The sequence below is a fragment of the Meles meles genome, chromosome 4 (genome assembly GCF_922984935.1).
Source record: "Meles meles chromosome 4, mMelMel3.1 paternal haplotype, whole genome shotgun sequence".
Classification (NCBI taxonomy): domain Eukaryota; kingdom Metazoa; phylum Chordata; class Mammalia; order Carnivora; family Mustelidae; genus Meles; species Meles meles.
This window is the reverse complement of record NC_060069.1, coordinates 1,316,768-1,336,974: the sequence shown is the minus strand read 5'-3', so window position 1 is coordinate 1,336,974 and position 20,207 is coordinate 1,316,768. Positions and strand designations below refer to the sequence as shown.

Sequence of the window (20,207 nt, the reverse complement as noted above, 5' to 3'; positions counted from 1 at the left end):
TTTAAAAATAGCACTTCCCAAATATATATAACATCTCACAGTTTACTATTATTATCATGTGGGATTCGAAGAATTTTCTTCCTCATCCCAAAAAATGGTGGTGACTCTCGGCAGCCCCTTTGCAGCTTCTGAATAATGGGGTGGAATGCTGGAATGCCGCATACACCCTTTGAACACTTTTTATGTCCCTAGCCCTGCACTGTGAGAACATGGCGAGACCAGGCGAAGGCCGTGATGGATTGAATCATGTCCCTCCAAAAAAGACATTTAGCTCTAACCTACGATAACTCAGAATATGACCTTATTAACAAATCAGGTTGTTGCCGGTTAAATGAGTTAAGGGGCGGTCACACCAGAGTAGGGTGGGCCCCTACTCCAATGTGCCTGGTGTCCAGATACGAAGAGGGCCACAAGAAGACACAGACACGCAGGGAGAGGGCCACGTGAAGGCAGGATTGAAGCGCTGCATCCACAAACCGAGGAACACCTGGGGCTACCAGAAGCTAAGAGAGAGGACTGGAACAGATTTCCCCTCAGAACCCTCAGAAGGGCCCACCTTCCAACATGTGATTTCAGGCTTGCGGCCTGCAGAACCATGAGGGCTACATGTTCCCGTTGTCCTCAGCCACCCCGCATCACAGCCCCAGCAAACTAATACAAAGGCCAACGCAAGCAGAGTCATGGATGTAGGCCTTCCCAGCCTCCTTCAAAGACCCTGTAAAACCTGGTTCCTGCGCAGGGTACTCAGATGGGATCCAGGATGAGCGAGCCACGCTTGTCTCAAGGATGGAGGCCCAGTTACATTCTTGGACGCCCACAGTCAGACTGAAGCTTTGAACCAGCACATCCTTGGCACCCAGTCAGCATTTGGAAGTCCACACTGAGTCATTAATCCTCACGGGGAGCTGGTCAGACCACCCCACCTTCCCTCCAAAGCAAGGGAAGGTTGGTGCTGGCTGGGTTTTTGTGTTTCCTTGAATGCCTTTTTTTGGGGGGGGGGGGCGGGGAGGGGGACTTCTGGATTTTAAACTGTTCCCAAATCTTTGTATGAGACCAAAACTCAGGTGTGAAAACCCCACTTGGCAAATATCCATATACACGGGTCTGAAGAACCCAGAGGCCGTAATGAACGTAAAACTGTAACTGTTCCCTCGAGAGTTCTCCAAGCTCCCCCAGACTCCACGGGCTGACCTGTACTTCCCAGATGTGTCCAATGTCTTGGCTGTGGAATTCCAAGCAGAGGCACCTGATTGCATGAGGCCCCCGCGGGATGCAGATAGGCTTCTCCCCACAAGGGGAGCAGGGGACCCACATGTGGGGGGGATGGTTCTCTTCTGGAGCCATGACCATGGCCTTTCGTTACACTCGGGCACTCCGCAGGCCTCCAGAATAGGATCAGCATGAGAGGCCCTGGTGGTGGAGGGGGATGTATCAGCAGCTCCGTGTGGGATGCACAGGCCCCTCAGCTGCCCCCTGGGGACAGGTAACAGACAGGCCCAGCAGGCGCAGGGTTGAGGTGAGGCTGGTCTGGCAGGCAGGAGGCTGCAGCTGGTTTCTGGAGCCGGGACCTGAGGGGTTCCGGGGAGCTCTGAGATGGTGGTTGTGCTCGCCGGCTGCTGCTTGCCCTGTCTTCCCAGATGGAAACACTTTAACCAATGCCATTCAGGAGCAACGCAATTTTCCAAGGGGACAGAATTTATTATTTGAATTATTCAGGGGACGTTTATTCACCCGCAGTGAGATACGAGATATGTCAACTAAATTATAATTATGTTTCTCTAAAGATATCCACTGAGAGAGTCCTCTTTTCTTTTTTATTTAAACTTGTAAGGAGGAGTCAGACTATGTATTTATGAACAGCCAGCCTCAATATTCCGAGTGGCAGAATGAAAAATTAATTTTCTGCAAATATATTACCGAATAGTTAACTGCCTCTCAGTAACCTGTTTGTTTAATATACTGGGGTCCTCCTCAAAGAGCGGATGACATGTTCTCCTCTTCGCCAAGAGATAACTTTCAAACGTACAGGCCTGAGAACAAGAAACAGGAGTTCTGGGCTCCAGCCCCACCACTGGCAAGCTGTGTGCCTCCAGCGAGCCCCTGCAACTCTCTGAGCCCCACAGGCTGGCCGAGGCCCCAGCGGACAACCCCTCACCTACCCTTCTGCAACTTCCCACTAATGTCAGCCTTCCTGAGGGGGAAAGAGTGGCGTGTGACTGCTCACAGCTGTTTATTTGTCTAAGAAAGACTAAGAAAAGAAATTAAACACAGAAAGAAACATTTTGTACCAAAGTATTCCCTCCTTTCCTTCGTCCTGCCAATCCTTGCTTCTCCCACCAACATCCTAGGAAATTGAGAGAGCCGTGCTGGGAGAAGTTACCCTCCTTCTGACCTTTCCTCCTTCCCCTCATCTGTGGTGGAAGGCCAAAGGCTCCTAGGATAGGACCTGTCCTCCTTGACCCCGTGAGAATCTTTACCACCCCACGTCTCTTTCTTCACGCGGCCCTCCTCACTTCACACTGCCTTCTGGGGCTCCAGGTCCTGTAAGTGCTCCTGTCACCCTCACTTCAGAAAGGTCATTTGGCACTCGGTGCTCAGGATTGGCTCCCCACCATGGCAGGAGGGCTGTGTGCCCAGTAGCAGAGGAAGAGGCCAAGGGAGAGCAGACAGGGCTTGGCAGAGCATGACTGCTGTTCTTCCTTGCACCCATGCTTTTCTGTGCAATCTGCTTTCATGGAGAGCCCGGAGTACAGGCAAGGCCCTGGCCTCAGGGATCTCAGAGTCAGGGGCTGGCCTGACTGGCGAGCCCTGTGTGTCTGCTGAGCGGTCGGAATCTGGCCAGTTGCAGCCAAGGTGTGCTGTCATACACACACATCAAGTCATCGCGAAGACTTAACAAGAAAAAGAGATAAAATATATAAACATCAACATAAATAAAATATCTTAATTTTTGAGACGGGTTGCATGTTGAATGATACATGGATATATTTGGTTAGAGTATATTCTTAAAGATAATTTCACCTTTCTTTTTAGTTTTTTAACATGACTACTAACATTGTGAAATTACAGATGTGCCTCGAGTGTTGTGTGGGATTTGGGACAACCCAGTGAGTTAGTTACTGTTGTTATTTCAATCTTTTAGATGAAGGAACTGAGGCACAGAGAGGGAATGTGAGTTGCCTGAGATCACACAGCCAGGAAGTAGTCAGATCAGACTATGAACTCCGGAGGCCTCGTGCCAAAGCCCCAACACTGAACTGCAGTAGGGCCCCTCTCTAGGGTCAGGCTGAGCAGGGAGCATTTTGTGGAAAGTGGGTACCACCCCACAGGTTTGGAGCAGGGCAGAGCCCAGTCTGAGGAGACAGGAAAACCAATCTGGGGGCAGGGAGTTTGGGGTTGACTTTATGAGGGGGTGCTGGCAGCAGCAGAGCTGAAGGAGAGGCAGACACTGACCCTTCCCTAACACCTGCTCTGCCAAGTCCCCTGCCCCCCAGATCACAAGCTCTGATTCCCACACTGTGCTCCAGCCTCAGGGCCATCATCTGGGCTGTTCCCTCCCCCTTGACTGTTCTTATCCCCATCGATCAATTCTCCTGCCTCCTTTCCTTCACCCTCACTTCCTCATCTCCACGACCAGTTCAGATCTCTCAGCAACGAGTTCATATGGCACCTGGCACCGCCCCTGCATGGTATCTCTTTCAGACAGACCATTCATTATTCGCATGAGTATTCTATTTTTCAGCTATTCCCTTAGGGAAGGAGCTGCTACAGGTTTTGCCCACTTTCTATACTCAACACCTAGAATAAGCCCTGACCTATAGTCGCTACCAGTAAATATCCATTGAATAAACAAAGTTTCCTGCAACAAAGGGGTTTTACCCATTTTATAGATGAAGAAATTGACCGTCAAGTTTAAGAAAGTTTAAGAAAATTGCCCCAGGTCCCTGTCCAGGTAAGAGGCTACAGCTGAATTTTCCTCTGAGCTGGTCACTTCAGAGCCACTGTCTCTGGGTGGGAAGGCATGGAAACGCTGATACCCCCAGCATAGCCAGAGGCAGACGAGGAGGCCTTCACAGCATGCATGGGCCCTTCCCTAGTCTTCTCCAGACCCGCCTGTATCTGATGATCTTCACTTCCTTCCTCGGCCTCATTTTCTGTCTAGAACCCTCCTGTGTGCTGGCCCTGCTCACCCCTTTCTCTTGGACTGCCATGCTCGGGAGCTTCAGAATTCTAAGTGTTTGACCCAGATTTGGCCTTATCCCCCAAACCGGGCTCCAGCTTCCTGAGCTGGGTCCCATGTCCCCCTCTTCTGGAGCATCTCTGTCCAGTGTCACTGGCTTTTACTGTGACCATGCATTCATTCAGCCAGTGGGCGGGTCTGCAAGAGCCCATTCTGGAGTGGCCGTCATGCCCCTCACTCTGTACCCTGGAGGTCTCAGTCTTCGGTCAGAGGGCCTGCACCCACCTCAGCCCCAAACTAAAGCATCTGGCTTTCGAGACCATTCCTTTTTCCCAGCAAGCGATCTGCTTTATCTTTGTGCAATTGATTGTGATCAGGGAAAGAACAGTGAGGAGAAATAGTCCCTTTCCTAATTGTCAGATTTAAGACTCGTGCTTCCGTTTGGGGGGTAGGAAAAGAATAAATGAAACAAGATGGGATCGGGAGGGAGACAAACCATAAGAGACTCTTAATCTCACAGAACAAACTGAGAGTTGGGGGGGAGGGGGAGGGAGAGGGGGAGGAGGTTATGGACATTGGGGAGGGTACCTGTACCCCTGGGGCTAATAATACATTATATGTTTATAAAAAAAAAAGTCTTTTAAACAAACAAACAAAGAAAAGACTCGTGCTTCCTGGCCCGCCTAGGCAGCTCCAATCTGCACCCTGGGGCCCTGACAGATGCCGGCTGCTGGGTAAATCCATGAGGAAGACATCCCCAGATGAATTCTATGGCACATCCTTGAAGCAAAAACTGAGGAGGAGGAAGAAAGCTTGGCAGGCTTAAGAGAGGCCTTTTGCTGTTGGGGCGAGGGAATCCTCATGCTCAAGGGGAAAGCTGTGGGGAACCTGTGAACAGAAGCGGGGAAGCCTCCTCAGGGGGCTGGGGAGGGGAGAGACTAGCGCAAGCCCTGGAAAGTGGGACGGGACTGGCCCGAATCTTCCTGCTTTGTTCACTGTCACATCGCCAGGGCCGGGAAAGCGTCTGGGACGTAGTGCGTACGTGTTCAACACGTGTTCAACAAACGGAATGAATTTCACAGCGTGTGTCTTCTGAGATTTTTTTGTTTCAGGTGATGTTCTCAGGTACCTAGAGGGAAAACAAAGGAGGTCAACGGATTTGGTAAACTGACTGTTCTGTTGCCCACATTAGCATAATCTCTGAGGCAAAGTTTCTCAAACTTGACCTGTCTGAACGCATGGAGGGCCTGTTGGGAAAACACTGCTGGGCCCTACCTGCAGAGTCTCTCTGTTCAGTGTGGCTGGGGTGGGGCCTGAGAATCTGCATTTCTGGCAGGTTCTTAGGTGTCTTAGCTCAGGATGCCATAACAAAATGCCATAGGTTTCGTGGTTTGAACAATAGACATTTATTTCTCACAGTTTGGAGGCTGGAAAGTCCAAGATCAAGGTGCCAGGTGCCATGATTCTGTTCTTGGTGAAAACCCACTTTCTGACTTGTAGATGGTCGCCTTCTCTTGGTGTCCTCACGTGGTAGAGAAAAGAGGGTCTCTGGTTTTCCTCTTCACTGGGACATTAATCCCAGGGTGCCTGGGTGGCTCAATCCGTTATGTGTCCTACTCCTGATTTCGGCTCAGGTCATGATCTTGGGGTCATGAGATACAGCCCCACATCAGACTCTGCTCAGTGTGGAGTCTGCTTGAGATTCTCTCCCTCTCCCTGTGCCCCTCCCCTCCCAATAAACCTTTTAAAACATAAAATAAATAAGGACGCTAATCCCAGCAGGGGGGGCCCCACCCTCATGGCCTCATCAAAACCTAATTACTTCCCCAAAACCTCACCCCCAGATGGCATCACACTGGGAATTAGAGCTTCAACACAGGAATCTGGAGAGGCTACAAACCTTCAGTCCGTAAGCCTAGCTGGTGCCCATACAGGTGGTCTAGGAACCATACTTTGAGAACCATGGCCCTGTGGAGTCTTGCTAAAAGAAACCTGTTTAACTGCATGAATTGTCTCCAATCATGACCCTGACACCGTTGTTCATGATACTTCCAGCAGGACTGTTTTACAAACCATGCCGTTGGGAAAGACGCCTGAAACAGTCACACTTTCCTGATAGATGGCACATGAGGGCCGTCATCTCCCCTGGCTGGTCCTGTCCCTCTTCCTCACTCCTGGGAGGGACCTAGCACTCAGAATGCACAATTCCCACTTCACTGAGGGCAGATTAGCTGCCCCAGTGTCCGGTTCCCACATTAACCTACCAACCCTACTACCTCCATGGGGCTTTACAGAATTGGCAGATCAGACCCAGGCTGGAGACAGAAGCTTTCGTTTGCACGAAGGACAACCTAAAGTAGAGTTTGAATACATGAAAATGAGACCATCAGTTTGAGCTGGAAGTGAAGGGAACTTCCCAGGGTGTCCTCCCAGAGTGGGGAGGGGAGATCTGGTTGGCATTGTTTAAAGGCCTGGTTTAAGGGGGAAAGCATAAACAGCTGGTCCAAGAAGCTGATTACCCAGCAAAAAATCATAGCTTGCTCCAGGGTACCAGCCATGTCCTCAGTGCACAGTAGGTGTGTTTTCTGTCTCTGTAGATGAGTTTGAATCCTGGACACACACAAGGATTTACGCGGTGTGAACACAAACTGTAAGGACGGTTGCTCAGGCTTGTTTTGGGGATTTGCCCAATTGTTGCTCAAGCAAACTGCAAATGGGGTGGTCTCTTTGACACAAGCTACCTCTCATGGTTCCTGTTTCCCTGTGCTCTGCTGCCCTCAGTCAGCAATCGCTTTTAGCAATTTTGGCCCGGGGGGTACTTTCAGAGCTGTCCTCATCCCCTTCCACAGAAAACACCCCGCATTTCTCTGGGCCAGTTCGCAAGTACTGGCGCCTTCCTAGGAAGATCGTAGAGAGATTTGCAAATAAGAGCGGCATCTTTGCTTTGGCATAAGATTGGTCTTGGCATTAACCAAAACCACATCCTTCTAAATGTTCCAACACAGTGACCTGAAGCCAAAGGGCCTTGCGAGATCCCCCTGCGAACCTGATTTGCACGGTTTCAACCTGTCTGGTTCAGTTGTTGTCCATTTTCAGGAAAGGGGGTTCAGGTTCAACCTGCCCTTCGAATATGTCCTGGGGCCAGGGGCTGTGGAGCTCTGTGTGTTCTACTGTCCTCTGATTTAACACGTGAGAGGGCTGGGAAAGTAGAGAACGGCTTTCTAGAATGCAAGGCGCTACAGTAAGGTAGCACAGGCCTCCAACAAGGCCCTGGAGGTCTTCAGGAGCCCCACCCCCCTGCTGTCCCCTGGCCTCACCCCCACACGTCTGCCAGGCTCTCTGCTGGAATGTGTCCTGGGATCATCCATACAATCCATACCTCTTCATTGCTTTATCAAATCCTCATTTTCCTCCAATCTCATCTATCACCCAATTCTCCAATTCCATTGTCAGTGTTCTTGATTTCGTTCTTTGTAGTTCAATAACTGTGTCTTTTATTTCTGGAATTTTTCCTTGATTCTTTTTCAAACCTGACTTCCCCTATTTCCTCCCTAATAGCTGCATTTTCTGTAGTTCCTGAAAGATGGGTTTTTGATCATTTGTTTTGCTTGCTTTTTCTCTTGCATACAAAGGATTGCCTCCTCTTTGTTTCATAAATTTTAACTCTGAGCTCAAGGCTCCCAGGAATTGTATGCCCAAGACCTAGGCAGGCTTATCTCTGTTACTAGATTTTGAGGATGTCTTTTCGAGGGGCCTAAAGCCCTGGCGGATGCATTGTGAAGTTCATCTCTGAGTTCTAGATTTCTGTGCTGGCCGGGCTGTGTCCACTTGGAGCCAATACATGTGCACAGAGCAGGCTTGGGGGTCTGACGTCTCTGAGGTGACTCGTTTCAGAGCCCTTGTCTCTGAGCCCTTGCCTTAGAGTCCCCGTGAGGCGGACGGACTCTCCATTCCTCTCTCCCAGTGGCTTTGAAACCACGGCTGACAGGGTAGGTCCCAGCCCCTCAGCAGTCATTCACTTTCAACACTCGGGGGGCAGCTTTGGGTTTTTGTTGGCTTTTTATACCTAAGGACTTCTCTTTCTAATTCTTTTATTTCTGTTTTATTTTGTTATCTTTGTTGCTTTATTTTATGCATCATCTCAGTCTTTTTGGAGAAGGAAAGGGGTTTTCCTATCTGCGTACGTTGAAAATATGTGTGCAGCATGGTATAGGATTTATTTTAGTTCAGTTCACACAATAACCCTATGATGTAGGTGCTCTCGTCATCCTCACTTTACAGGGGAAGGAGTCAGGATTTAAAGGTTCACTTATTTTCCTGAAGTCCAGAACATGACCACCCAGAAGTTCCTAAGGCAGGTGTGCCACCTGGCCCATCCCCCACCGGCCCAGCCTGCAGACTGCCTCCTGGGAGTCCTCCTTCACTGGTCTCTGTGGCTGTCCCCAGCAGAGCTGGTCACTAGGGGGCTGCCAGCTCAGCCCCACCCACGCTCATGCCAGAGCTTTCTCACAGTCTCCCTGCTGCAGATGGGCCTCTCCCCGGCTCGGGTGCTTTCCATCTTGCCCTGGTCTGTCTGAACACACCCCCTCAATCTCCCTGTTCGAGTACACGTTGGGAATTCTGAGTGCGAGTTAAGGCCAAGGGCTGAGGATGGAGGGGAGGGGCGCTGTCCAGACTTGGCAGCACACTGGCTAGAGGGCCGGGGGGAAAGAAGGAGGGAGTCTAAAGCCATGCCCAGGGTTCTGGCCTGAGGCCAGATCTGACCTGATCGACGGTCAGATGAGGAGCATTTGCTGAGGCAGGGACACAGCACAGGGTCAGGGGAAAGGGGGGAGCTGGAGCGGGGGAGGTGTTGGGCTCCATGCTGGACACAGTGAGCCTGAGTGCCCTAGCATGTCAGGTGGGCCACGTGGGGGCAATTTGACATGCAAGTCTGTCACTCAGGAGATAAGGGTCTGCTCCAGACCCTGAAGTGGCAGTGAGTGTGCGAAGCTTAACCACTGGTTGTACGTGAAACAAACACACAGGAGGCCGAATGTGGAAGCTGAGTGGGGTCCACATGACGTGGAACTCCCGACATACACTCCTTGAGATCAGGCACCACGTCATTCTCTTGCTTTATCTTCTCCAGGTGCCAGAGACGGGGCTGGCCCTCGTCCTGCAGAGGGTTGTGGGGACGATCCCATAGCCTAAGGGACAGGGAAGCACGGTCCAGGATTGATTGTCCTTATGACTACCATCCTCCTCCCCTTATCCCACACCCCATACTGCCTGCCTGCAGGAGGTCCTGCCACCTCGCTTCCAAATCTGTCCCTCAGTCCATCTGTCCATCTGTCCATCTGTCCATCTGTCCCCTGGAGATGTGCCTCATCTCCAGGCCTCACCTTTCCCAGCCTCGCCTGACCCCTCCCGCTCTGTGTCTGCCCTCCTTCCCCTCTCTTAGAGTAGATATCCTTTAAAGGGGCCCCACTGCAGGTTCAGAGCTGGTTTTTCTAAGAAATCCAGTATTTTTTTAAATTTTTTTAAAAGATTTTATTTATTTATTTGACAGACAGAGATCACAAGTAGGCAGAGAGGCAGGCAGAGAGAGTGAGAGGGAAGTAGGCTCCCTGCCGAGCAGAGAGCCCGATGCGGGACTCGATCCCAGGACCCTTAGATCATGACCTGAGCCGAAGGCAGCGGCTTAAACCACTGAGCCACCCAGGCGCCCGAAATCCAGTATTTTGAATGGAGCTGTCCAACCTGAGATAGATTTCCCTCCCACCCACTACATGCAAGGGACTGACACTTTAAAGGATATTTGGACCTACCAACAAGTCAGCAGCCTGATTTCTGCCTCCCCTCTCATGGGAGGCTTCCATGGCCCCTGATTCATCCTGGAGTACCAATGTCCTCCCCACTCAGGCCCCTCCCTGCTAAACACATGTCCCTGGGTCACAGGTCTCAGGTCAGTTGCTGGCTGAACAGCAGCTGCAGCCGCCCACCCTGGGAGCAGCTACAGGTGTTCAGGGAGAAGGGTGTGTCTGGCCCAGCGGAGGCCCTGGGCACCGCCTCGGAGGATGGCACTGGACATGCTGGTGCAGCGTTGTCCGCCAGGGATTCATGAACAGGCAGGAATTACAGTTCTTCTCTCTACCTCGCCCCCACCCCGGTAAGGCAGCATTGCCTGATTTCCTTCTTTCACGGTTGAGCCATTGCACTGACACATTTATTTTTGCAGCCTCCTGGCTTGATCATTATTCAATTACAGTTTGTCCCTCCAATTCTGGCAGAGGGCTAATGTGGGTCTCTTCCCCATCACAGATCCACATTAGTGAAACCCTAACTAGGCATTTCCCTTAGCTGCCTTCATAGATTACCTGGTGCGGGAAGTCCGCAGGCATAAGCCTATACTGAGCTCAAAGCCTCTTGAGATGCCCAAGTGGGAGCTACCCCAGGAAGCTCGCCAGTGTTCCTGCCTGGGAGTCCTCGCTCAGGCTGCTCCCCTCTCAGAAGGCCCTCCCTTTTGACCCTGGCGAATATAAATCTTTCCATCTTTATGAACCATATTAAAAGGAGATAAAATGTATCCCCTTTCAAATTGCCAGGAGTATATATATATATTTTTTTTTTAATTTCTTTTCAGCGTAACAGTACTCATTGTTTTTGCACCACACCCAGTGCTCCATGCAACACGTGCCCTCCCTATTACCCACCACCTGGTTCCCCCAACCTCCCACCCCCGCCCTTTCAGAACCCTCTGGTTGTTTTTCAGAGTCCATAGTCTCTCATGGTTCATCTCCCCTTCCAGTTTCCCTCAGCTCCCTCTCCTCTCCATCTCCCCATGTCCTCCATGTTCTTTGTTATGCTCCACAAATAAGTGAGACCATATGATACTTGACTCTCTCTGCTTGACTTATTTCGCTCAGCATAATCTCTTCCAGTCCCGTCCATGTTGCTACAAAAGTTGGGTATTCATCCTTTCTGATGGAGGCATAATACTCCATCGTGTATATGGACCACATCTTCCTTATCCATTCGTCTGTTGAAGGGCATCTTGGTTCTTTCCACAGTTTGGCGACCGTGGCCATTGCTGCAATAAACATTGGGGTACAGATGGCCCTTCTTTTCACTACATCTGTATCTTTGGGGTAAATACCCAGCAGTGCAATTGCAGGGTCATAGGGAAGCTCTATTCTTAATTTCTTCAGGAATCGCCACACTGTTCTCCAAAGTGGCTGCACTAACTTGCACTCCCACCAACAGTGTAAGAGGGTTCCCCTTTCTCCACATCCTCTCCAACACAAGTTATTTCCTGTCTTGCTAATTTTGGCCATTCTAACTGGTGTCAGGTGGTATCTCAAAGTGGTTTTAATTTGAATTTCCCTGATGGCTAGTGATGATGAGCATTTTTTCATGTGTCTGATAGCCATTTGTATGTCTTCATTGGAGAAGTGTCTGTTCATATCTTCTGCCCATTTTTGGATATGATTATCTGTTTTGTGTGTGTTGAGTTTGAGGAGTTCTTTATAGATCCTGGATATATTTTGTTAATAATGCAGTAAGGGTACAACTCATGAGCACTCTTACAGTGTGTAGGCAAGAGAATAAATAGGCACAAATTTTTACAGGAAACAAATAAATAAAACCTAGCAGTGTGTGTCAGTAGCCTTCAAAATACCTTCAACCTGGGTACCTGGGTGGTTCAGGTGGTTAAGCGGCTGCCTTTGAGTCAGGTCATGATCCTGGGGTCCTGGGATAATGCCCGCATCAGACCCCCTGCTTAGCGGGGAGCCTGCTTTTCCTCTCCCTCTGCCATTCTCTCCACTTGTGCTCCCTGGTTTTACCTTTCTGTCAAATAAATAAATAAAATCTTAAAAAAAATACCTTCAATCTTTGGCCCAATAATTCTACTTCCATGAATCTTTCCCAAAGATATCATCAGAAATGCAGACAAATATTTATGCATAAAGAAATACAGTATTATGTTACAGTATCTTTTATATTGTTGTTACATAATTAATACCTGAAAATAAGGGGATATTTAAATATAATTTATATAGCCATTACTATATAGCCACCAAAACTGAAGTTGGTAAAGGCATTTTAATGTTAACATTAAGTGAATCAAGCAAACTTTTAAATTGTAGACCCAGTATGGTCCAAATTGGCCTTCCCCCATGGTTGTCTCACAGGATGCTTATAGGAATGCTATAGTAGAAAAGTTCCATTTTCCAACAAGTTTGGGAAGTTATTACAGGCATAAACTTTGAGGCTACTGGAAGCCTGGATATGCAAATGAAATGGGAAATTTAAAAAAAAGTTAGGCTCCATATATAGGGTCACTGTTTTTACGCAGTTTTACTGTTTTACTGTTTTTACGCAGGGCATCCTGGGGGCTGCTACTCATGAAGCACATTTCAGAAAACCTGGGTGGGGACACACCTAGGAAAAGATTGCCATGTTGAGAGGGGCCATAGCTACTATTAGTCATGGAATGATTTTATTTCTTCCTCAGACTTTTTTGAATTGTCCTATAAAAATGTCGTAAGTGTCATGAGAGGAAGCAAGCCACAGGCTCACTCTCTGCCCAGAGTCAGCAGGTGTGGCGTGCTGGAGAGTCAGCCAGCATACAGATTCAAGATGGTAGTCATGCCTGAGAAGAGGGCTGCAGAGAGAGGGCGATGGAGGCCAGGACAGGGGAGCCGCCTAGGGCTGCCTGGTTGACTATCGTGCTCTGCCTGCATTACAAAGGGCATGGGGTGCAGTCAGGCCATCTGTCTGTCTGGGGTGCAGAACAGGCCACTATCACCTGTTCTTAGCCCACCCTGGGACTGGGCAGAGATACCTCCATGCCTCAGAGACCCTCCCCAGGTTGTGAGCCATCTTCCAGGTTCTGGAATATGCTGTCTGCATATTCTTGACTGCAGACGTCAAGTCCAAGGTGCATTGAATGGGCCTGCTTGGATTTGATGCCTCCTTCTTAGTTCCCCACTCTTTTACTACCCCTATACTTTGTCTCCAGGTCTTCCTTTGTACCACTCCCACAACACTGGGTCAGCCTAAGAGCCTGCCCCCAGCAACATCTGGTCTCAGGCATGTAGCCAGAGGGATATAAACTTGGTTAGGACCTCAGAAACAGGTACTGAGCTTTATGTGCAGGAGGGTGTAACAGGATTTGGGAAATACTTGCTTGACACCACCTGATTACCTTCCAAGAACCCCTAAAATATTCATCAGGCTTTATCAGGCTAATGGGCTTCAAAAAGAGCAATTTCCTGAGACATGAGACAGGACAATATAAAAAGAACATTAAGGAAAAAATTCCTATTCCAAAATGAAAAGGAAAAGATCATTTAGCATCCCTGCTGGTGTTATCTATTCATGAGAAACAGCACATTTAATCCAGAATGGGATGTAGGGAGGGCTCTGATGCCCTCACCTGAGGGTCACCTTCATACAGAACTCATCTGTCTCCACTGACAAAGATGGTGGGGGCAATGGAGACAAGGATGCAGATGAGAGACATTTCAGAGGTAGACTCCACAATATGCAGGTGGATTTGGGGGTGGGGGGTGTGGAGAATGTCGAACATGATTCCCAAGGCACTGGCTTAAGGACTGAGAGAAGGGGCACCATTCTCCAGCGTGACCGCCTTCCTGTCTCCCTTCCCAAGGCTCACTTGGTTTCTATTTTGTCTTGGTTTCCATTTTCCATTTGGACCATGCTGTGGGAGTTCAACTCCTTGAGGTCAGGGGTTATGACTCCATTCTAGCCCCCAGTGTCCCTACTCATCCATCAAAGTTGGGTTTTGGCTTCCAGCCCTAAGACCAGGAATCTGAGGCACACAAGTTGGGAGAGGCCATAAGTGTGAGAATGTGCTGCACCTGTCAAGACCAGGAGGACCATTTATGGTCATTCACTGCCTCCCCACATCCTCCAAAGCAGGATGTATGTGAGTCCCCTCGGGAAGGCGGTCTTTCTCAGAATGTATCTTGCGCAAGTTGAAGGGGCCATGAGGTTACTCCTTGGTTGCTCCTAGAGACAAAGGAATCAGGAGTTCCTACTCTTCTGCATCCCATCCTCCTTCCTTGTCCCCTGTCCTTTGCCTTCTCTCTTGCTCCTTTCTAGCCCCTAATTCTCTTCCATTTTCATCTTTCTCTTTCCCTTCCTCCTTCCCTTCTCTATGTCCACCTTCATTTCTACTTTTAATCTAGTATCTTTCTTTTTCTAGCCTCCCCATCCCCAAGTTTAGGAAAATAATTTCAATTTAACTTTTTTTCTCTAATAAAGAACTAAGAAAAATTTTATGCAAAGAAAATTCAAGCTGTCACCCACCCTGTCCACCAAGACCTTGCCAGGCTCGACAGCTGCTAATTATGTGACCAAGATGCCCATACTCAAATACTTGTCTGATGATTGGACTCTCTGGTATTCCTCTACCCCATGGTTTGCCCCATCAAGTTTGATGTGAGCTTTTCTAACCTCAGTTACAGCAACCATTATGTGCATTAAGTTCTTTGCAATAATAACTTTTGACCCAAAAATGTCTTCTCTCCCTTTCATAATTAGAATAAAAGCCTGTTTGATGTTTCATTGTATATTCAATTTTAAGTGTTGGTTCTTTTTCTTTTCATTAGATATGTGATAAAGAATGGCATTACTACGTCATCAATGTGGAGTTTCCCATAGTTACCTTGTACATGGATGGAGCAACTTATGAACCCTATCTGGTGACCAACGATTGGCCCATTCACCCATCTCACATAGCCATGCAACTTACAGTCGGCGCTTGCTGGCAAGGTAATTGCGTCAAGCCCTTCTTCCTGGCCCATCTGTGTACAATCCATGAAAGGTACTGAGAGAGAAAAGGGAAAAGCAAGTGATGTGAGGATTAGCCTAGAAAATTTCCTACCCCTTACTGATAAAACAGGACCTATAAAAATAAGGATTAATCCAGACATTAAACTTGTGTAACAATGAAGCACCTGGGACCAGATTTTGATTTTAGATCAACACGAGCAGTTTCATGATTGCCTCTGAATTGCTGGTACCTTTTACTGTTCTGGAACCTTCTCTGATTTCAGACTGGGGCTGTGCAGAGAAAAGGCTGAATGTAGAATCCCATATTAAAATTGTCATTTGATTCTGTTGAGTGTTAATCCACAGCCAAGGATCTCCCTCTATCCCCACACGAGTCGTCCAAGCCCCCAGTCCTCTGTTCTTGGAGTTTACAAATATGTAGGGCTGTAGGGGTGGATTGTCTATAGGTGTGAGGCCATGGGAGGCCACTGTCAAGTTCAGCTCAGCTCTGAGCCCCTTCCCCACTCACTAAGGACAGAGGGTTCTTGTTGCGTTTCCACTCCCTCCACTTTCTGCTCCCTTCTCAGTTTCTTTGCTGCTGCCTCTCCTCCAATCCCCAAACTGGAAGGCTAATCTACCCTTTGCAACCAGGAAAACCAGCTCTTTGAATATACATTTAACCTTTCTGCTTTTCACTCAGTTCTGTTGGAGACTTTGTTTTTGCTCCCTTAAAAGGTAGGGTGCTAGGTGTCTGGGTGGCTCAGTCGGTTAAGCCTCTGCCTTCAGCTCAGGTCATGATCCCAGGATCCTGGGATCAAGTCCCACATCAAGCTCCCTGCTCAACAGGGAGCCTGCTTCTCCCTCTCCCTCCACCCCTCTCCCCCAACTCATGCTCAATCTCCCTCTCTCAAATACATAAATAAATCTTAAAAAAAAAAAAAAGTAGGGCACTTTGAAATACCAATGCAATCACAGAGGGGAAGAAAAATGCTCCCCAAATACACAGATTACTACTCTGAGATGACCCAACCTCATGGTAACCGACTCAACATCTGATATATGTCACATGATAGTAAAAAGTTCATTGAACATGTCAATAGAACTTGATAAGAACTTTATCAGTATTGCAGAGTTCCCCAGGAATTCAGAAAAGGGAGATTGTCATCTGGTGAGAGTTCATGAAGCTAATGAGTGTAGCAAGCCACTGATCCAGAGATGGCACAGGAATCATTAGTCACTGAACACAGTTGGGCCAGAGTGCTGGCTCTCTCCTATGGCTCAGTGCCCCAGCTGGACAACACAGCCAGCCTGTGGATATTCTGAGACATGGCCTGGATACCGCCCATCCAGTGACGTCCTCATTATGAACCTCACCATGACTCCTCCCTTAGAGGCCTCAGGCCTCAGAGATCACACTCGGATCCCTGTCTCCCCAGCCTGCAATGGAAACCTGCCCCCACCTCCACAAGGCCAGTTACAGGCACTGCTGCCCAGTTGCATGTCTCCTGGGTGGGGAAACAGTTCCATCAAAATAAAAAGTACTTTTATAAAGAATTAAGATGACCTCTTCGAATCAGTTAGCATAGGCTAAGTTGTGTTGCAGTGACAATCAAGTCCCAGTTCTCAGGTACTTAAGATAGTTCTCAGTCTGTATTCACCGCAGATCCTTGAGGGCTCTTCTCTTTTCCTTCAGTCTGAGACCCAAACAGACCGAGCAGCCCCGTTGCTTCGTACTGAGAAAGAGAAAACAGAAAGCATGATGAATGTGCACAAGCTCTTACAGCTTTCATCCACCGGTGACACAGATCATTTTCACACTCCCATTTTATTGGCCTAAGCAATTCAGACATCCACACCTAACTCCAGGAAAGAAGGAAAGTAAAAATCTGCAATGTGTCTGGAAGGGAAAAAAAGCTATTTTATGAACAATACGGATGACCACCAGGGCCTATCTACTTGGTCACAGATATTTGACTGTCCTTCCCACATAAAAAAACACAACCACCCTTCCCTCAATGAGGCGACCCCGAACTCCCCCTGCTGTGGGCTGGCTCAGTGTCCAGGTTCTCTGAGTGATTCCTGATGGCTTCTCCCTCAGGCTGAAAGGCATAGGTGTCCCTCTTCCTCAGGACCAGATGTGACTCCGCTCCACCCGGAGACCTATACAGCAAGAGGAAGAAGCATTTGCTCCTACCACAACCACCGTGCCCTACACACACACACACACACACACACACACACACACACACACACACACACACACAATGCAACAGCAGAACAGTGGGAAGAGGCAGAATAACCAAAACATATTTCCACTAAGTAAGGGCAAGAATTAGAGAAACACAGCAGTCTGGTCGCTAGCCATTCTGAAGTCCCTCTGGACAGAGGCTGTGAGGCCCCCCTAAGGCGGGGAGTGTTCTTGTGACCCTGACCCCATGTTTAGGGAGGTGTTTCCCTGTCAGTATTCTAGGCCACATCAAAAGACGGTGTCATCTCTCCGTAAGTAACAGCACGAACCCTATATCTGATTACAATTTATTTAAAAGCCATTTCACAAAAATTATTTTCAAGTATTAAACCGAGGTATAGGTTTCCTATAAAAGCATGTGAGAGAAAGTGCCAGTGAGGGTGTTCACCGCCAAGTATTCCCGCCCCCTTCCCAGAGGGATGGTGGGTGGTGTGGTCATGTGACTCGCTTTGGCTGGTTACATGTGAGTGGGAGAGCCCGACGTCGCTTCCGGGACGGAACTTTAGGAGTCGGCCGTGAGCAGGCCCTTCAGTACTTGGGTATTTACCGTCTGGCGAGAAAGAGCCAGGAGGCCCAGCTTGCAGATAAAGAACCTGAGGCTTTCAGAGGTGAAGGAGCTGGCCCGAGGCCACCCAGCCAAACCTGCCTGACCCAAGTCTTTAGAGCCTGTGTGCTCCTCATTGTGGCCGGTTGATCTTTTTTTCATGGAACTGTGTGTTTGGGAAAACTTCTGACACATCTGTCCACTCTGCAGTCAAAACCCATAGCCACCCTGCATTCCCCTCGCTGATCCCTGGCTGTCCATTTCCTTAAGTGACCCTCCACAGAACAAGGAAAAAGAGTTTAGTCATTTGGAATGTGAGTCAAACCCACATGCTGCCACATCCTGGCTGTCTGGACCCAGCAGAATCTGCAGCTTCCCAGAGCAACTACTCTCTCATCTATAAAACCAGGCTAATACCTCCCTTGTCCTTGTAAGGAAGAGGTGATAGCTAAAGGGGGCATGTTTGGCATGTTTCACTGAAATAAATGTATCCATTGGAAAATACCCGCTGATCCCCTCCTCCATCCCTTCTTTGTTCCTTGCACCTGAGCCCCCCATGGCAGGCAGTCTGCAGATGGGGTATGCTCTGGCTTCTGTGATTCCAGCCTCCCCGTGGCTCCTTGTGTGCACAGACATTTCTTCCCTTCCTCAGGATGGACCCTCCCACATGGACCCTGCTCACCCAGGTCCATCTGTGGGTCAGAGGGAAGGTCAGTGAGGTGAGAGAATAACTAGTCAGAAGACGAGTATTGGAACATGGCCCTTGTGGTGTAGGTGGGCCCCTGATCATGCTATCTTTCGGGCCATGGAGATTTGGGTATCTTCCCCAAGAGGAAAGATGATATATTGGCACATTTTCAGCATGGGAGACAGTCCTTAAGAAGCTTGAAACTTGGGCTTTCTAGGATAGGTGAGAGTTCAGCAGGAAAATAAGGAATCTTCACAGAGGCATGGGCATGGTCAATGTCACTGCGAGGTACAGGGACTGGGATGGGTGCAGAAGAGGCTGAGAAGAGAAGTTGCGGCCCGTCGGGACTGTAAGATGCCAGACTGCCTCCTGAAGGAGCTTGGGTTCTCATCAAGACTCATCCTCCTTGGAGCCATGCTTTGTCTTGGAAGAACACGTTAGAAGCCCTTTCTACAGGATGCAGGGCTGTGAAATTGACAGCCCACGATGCAGCCGTTATTGGGCACATGGCTAACTTTCTGAAATCCACTTACATGCATATTCTAAGCCCACTGGGCGAGGCTCTAATTGCCTCTGGACCTGTGATTGTGGGGAGCTTTTGAGGTGCTTCTGAGGTTGGCAAGGAAACGAGTTCCCATTTGTGAAATTTCCAATTGGGGTTTCACAACGGGGATAGAAAATAATTTGATAGCAGCTGCTTGTTGGATGCTCTCGGGCCCAGGCTCCAGCTCCGTGGCTGGGCAGTGCTGCGCAGCCCCAATTAGCCTGCTGTGTCCTGTTGGTGACTCTGAAAGCCAAAGTAATAGTGGAACATCATTTTCACTGGTAGTTTTTCTAGTAATTAAGAAAAAAAAAGAGACTTCATTTACACTTAAGAAATGTTGCCAGTATAGCCTCCAGCACGCATCTTAATCGTAGAGAAAGGCTTTTGTGGCGAGGATGGACCTCACATGGTAGAAGGGTTCTCTCCTCTTCTGCGGCCGATGCACACTGCCCTGCCTTCACCTCTGTGCTCTCAGGATGGCATCACACCCTCTCAGTGCTGAGCTCCGTGTAGGCCAACTCAGAAACTGCTGCCTTTAGGCAAATTCCAGGTTCCTTATCTCTCTCTGGGTCTTGTCAGGGGAGAAGATCATTTAAAAGATGAATTAATTTTCCCTTTTCTTTAGATGTCCTACTCATCCATTTCTAACAACAAAAATCCAAGTTCTGCTGATGTATTATGAAAGTTGTACACTCACACCCGCTTTGCCCCTGGATTTCTAAACTGGGCCCGCCCACATGGGGACTGGTAGGCAGCTGTCCCATGACCATGTCAGACCAGGACCTTAGGGAGCTCGCGGGGTTTCAGGGTGGTTCCCCAGCAGGTAGAATTCTGGGCCACCTCTCCCCTGACACCACAACGGAGGCATTTCTGTGTGTTGCGTCGAAGTGGCTAACCTGGTTTCAGAAACACAACTCTTGGCATGCCGTCAAGAAGTCACCATCTTGCTCCCTCCCTCATCCTTACTACTCTTGCTAGATCTCACTGCAGGCTTCCCTACCTGTCACCTGTCCACAGCAACCACCTCATCCCTACTTCTGCTGGAGACTCTCGTCCATGCTCCAGACCTTAGCCTTCCTAGAGCATCCAACTTTGCCGCTCCTGACTAGGACACTATCCTCATCTCGGATGAGACCTTTCTACCCTATGTCCTGGTCTTGCTGAGTCCTACCCACTACTTAACAAATAAAGCCACAGGAGGTAGAGAAAAGGATGGTTCTA

The 20,207-nt window shown here is 48.9% G+C and overlaps 1 protein-coding gene across 1 annotated transcript in view; it reads left to right on the top strand.

Moving 5' to 3' along the window:
* The window catches only part of CLSTN2 (calsyntenin 2), a 623,511-nt gene that overhangs the window by 558,275 nt on the left and 45,029 nt on the right, over positions 1-20,207 (top strand). Inside the window, exon 9 of the mRNA XM_046002347.1 lies at positions 14,800-14,962. Within this exon, the coding sequence (XP_045858303.1) occupies positions 14,800-14,962 (163 nt within the window). The remainder of the gene's footprint in view (positions 1-14,799; positions 14,963-20,207) is intronic.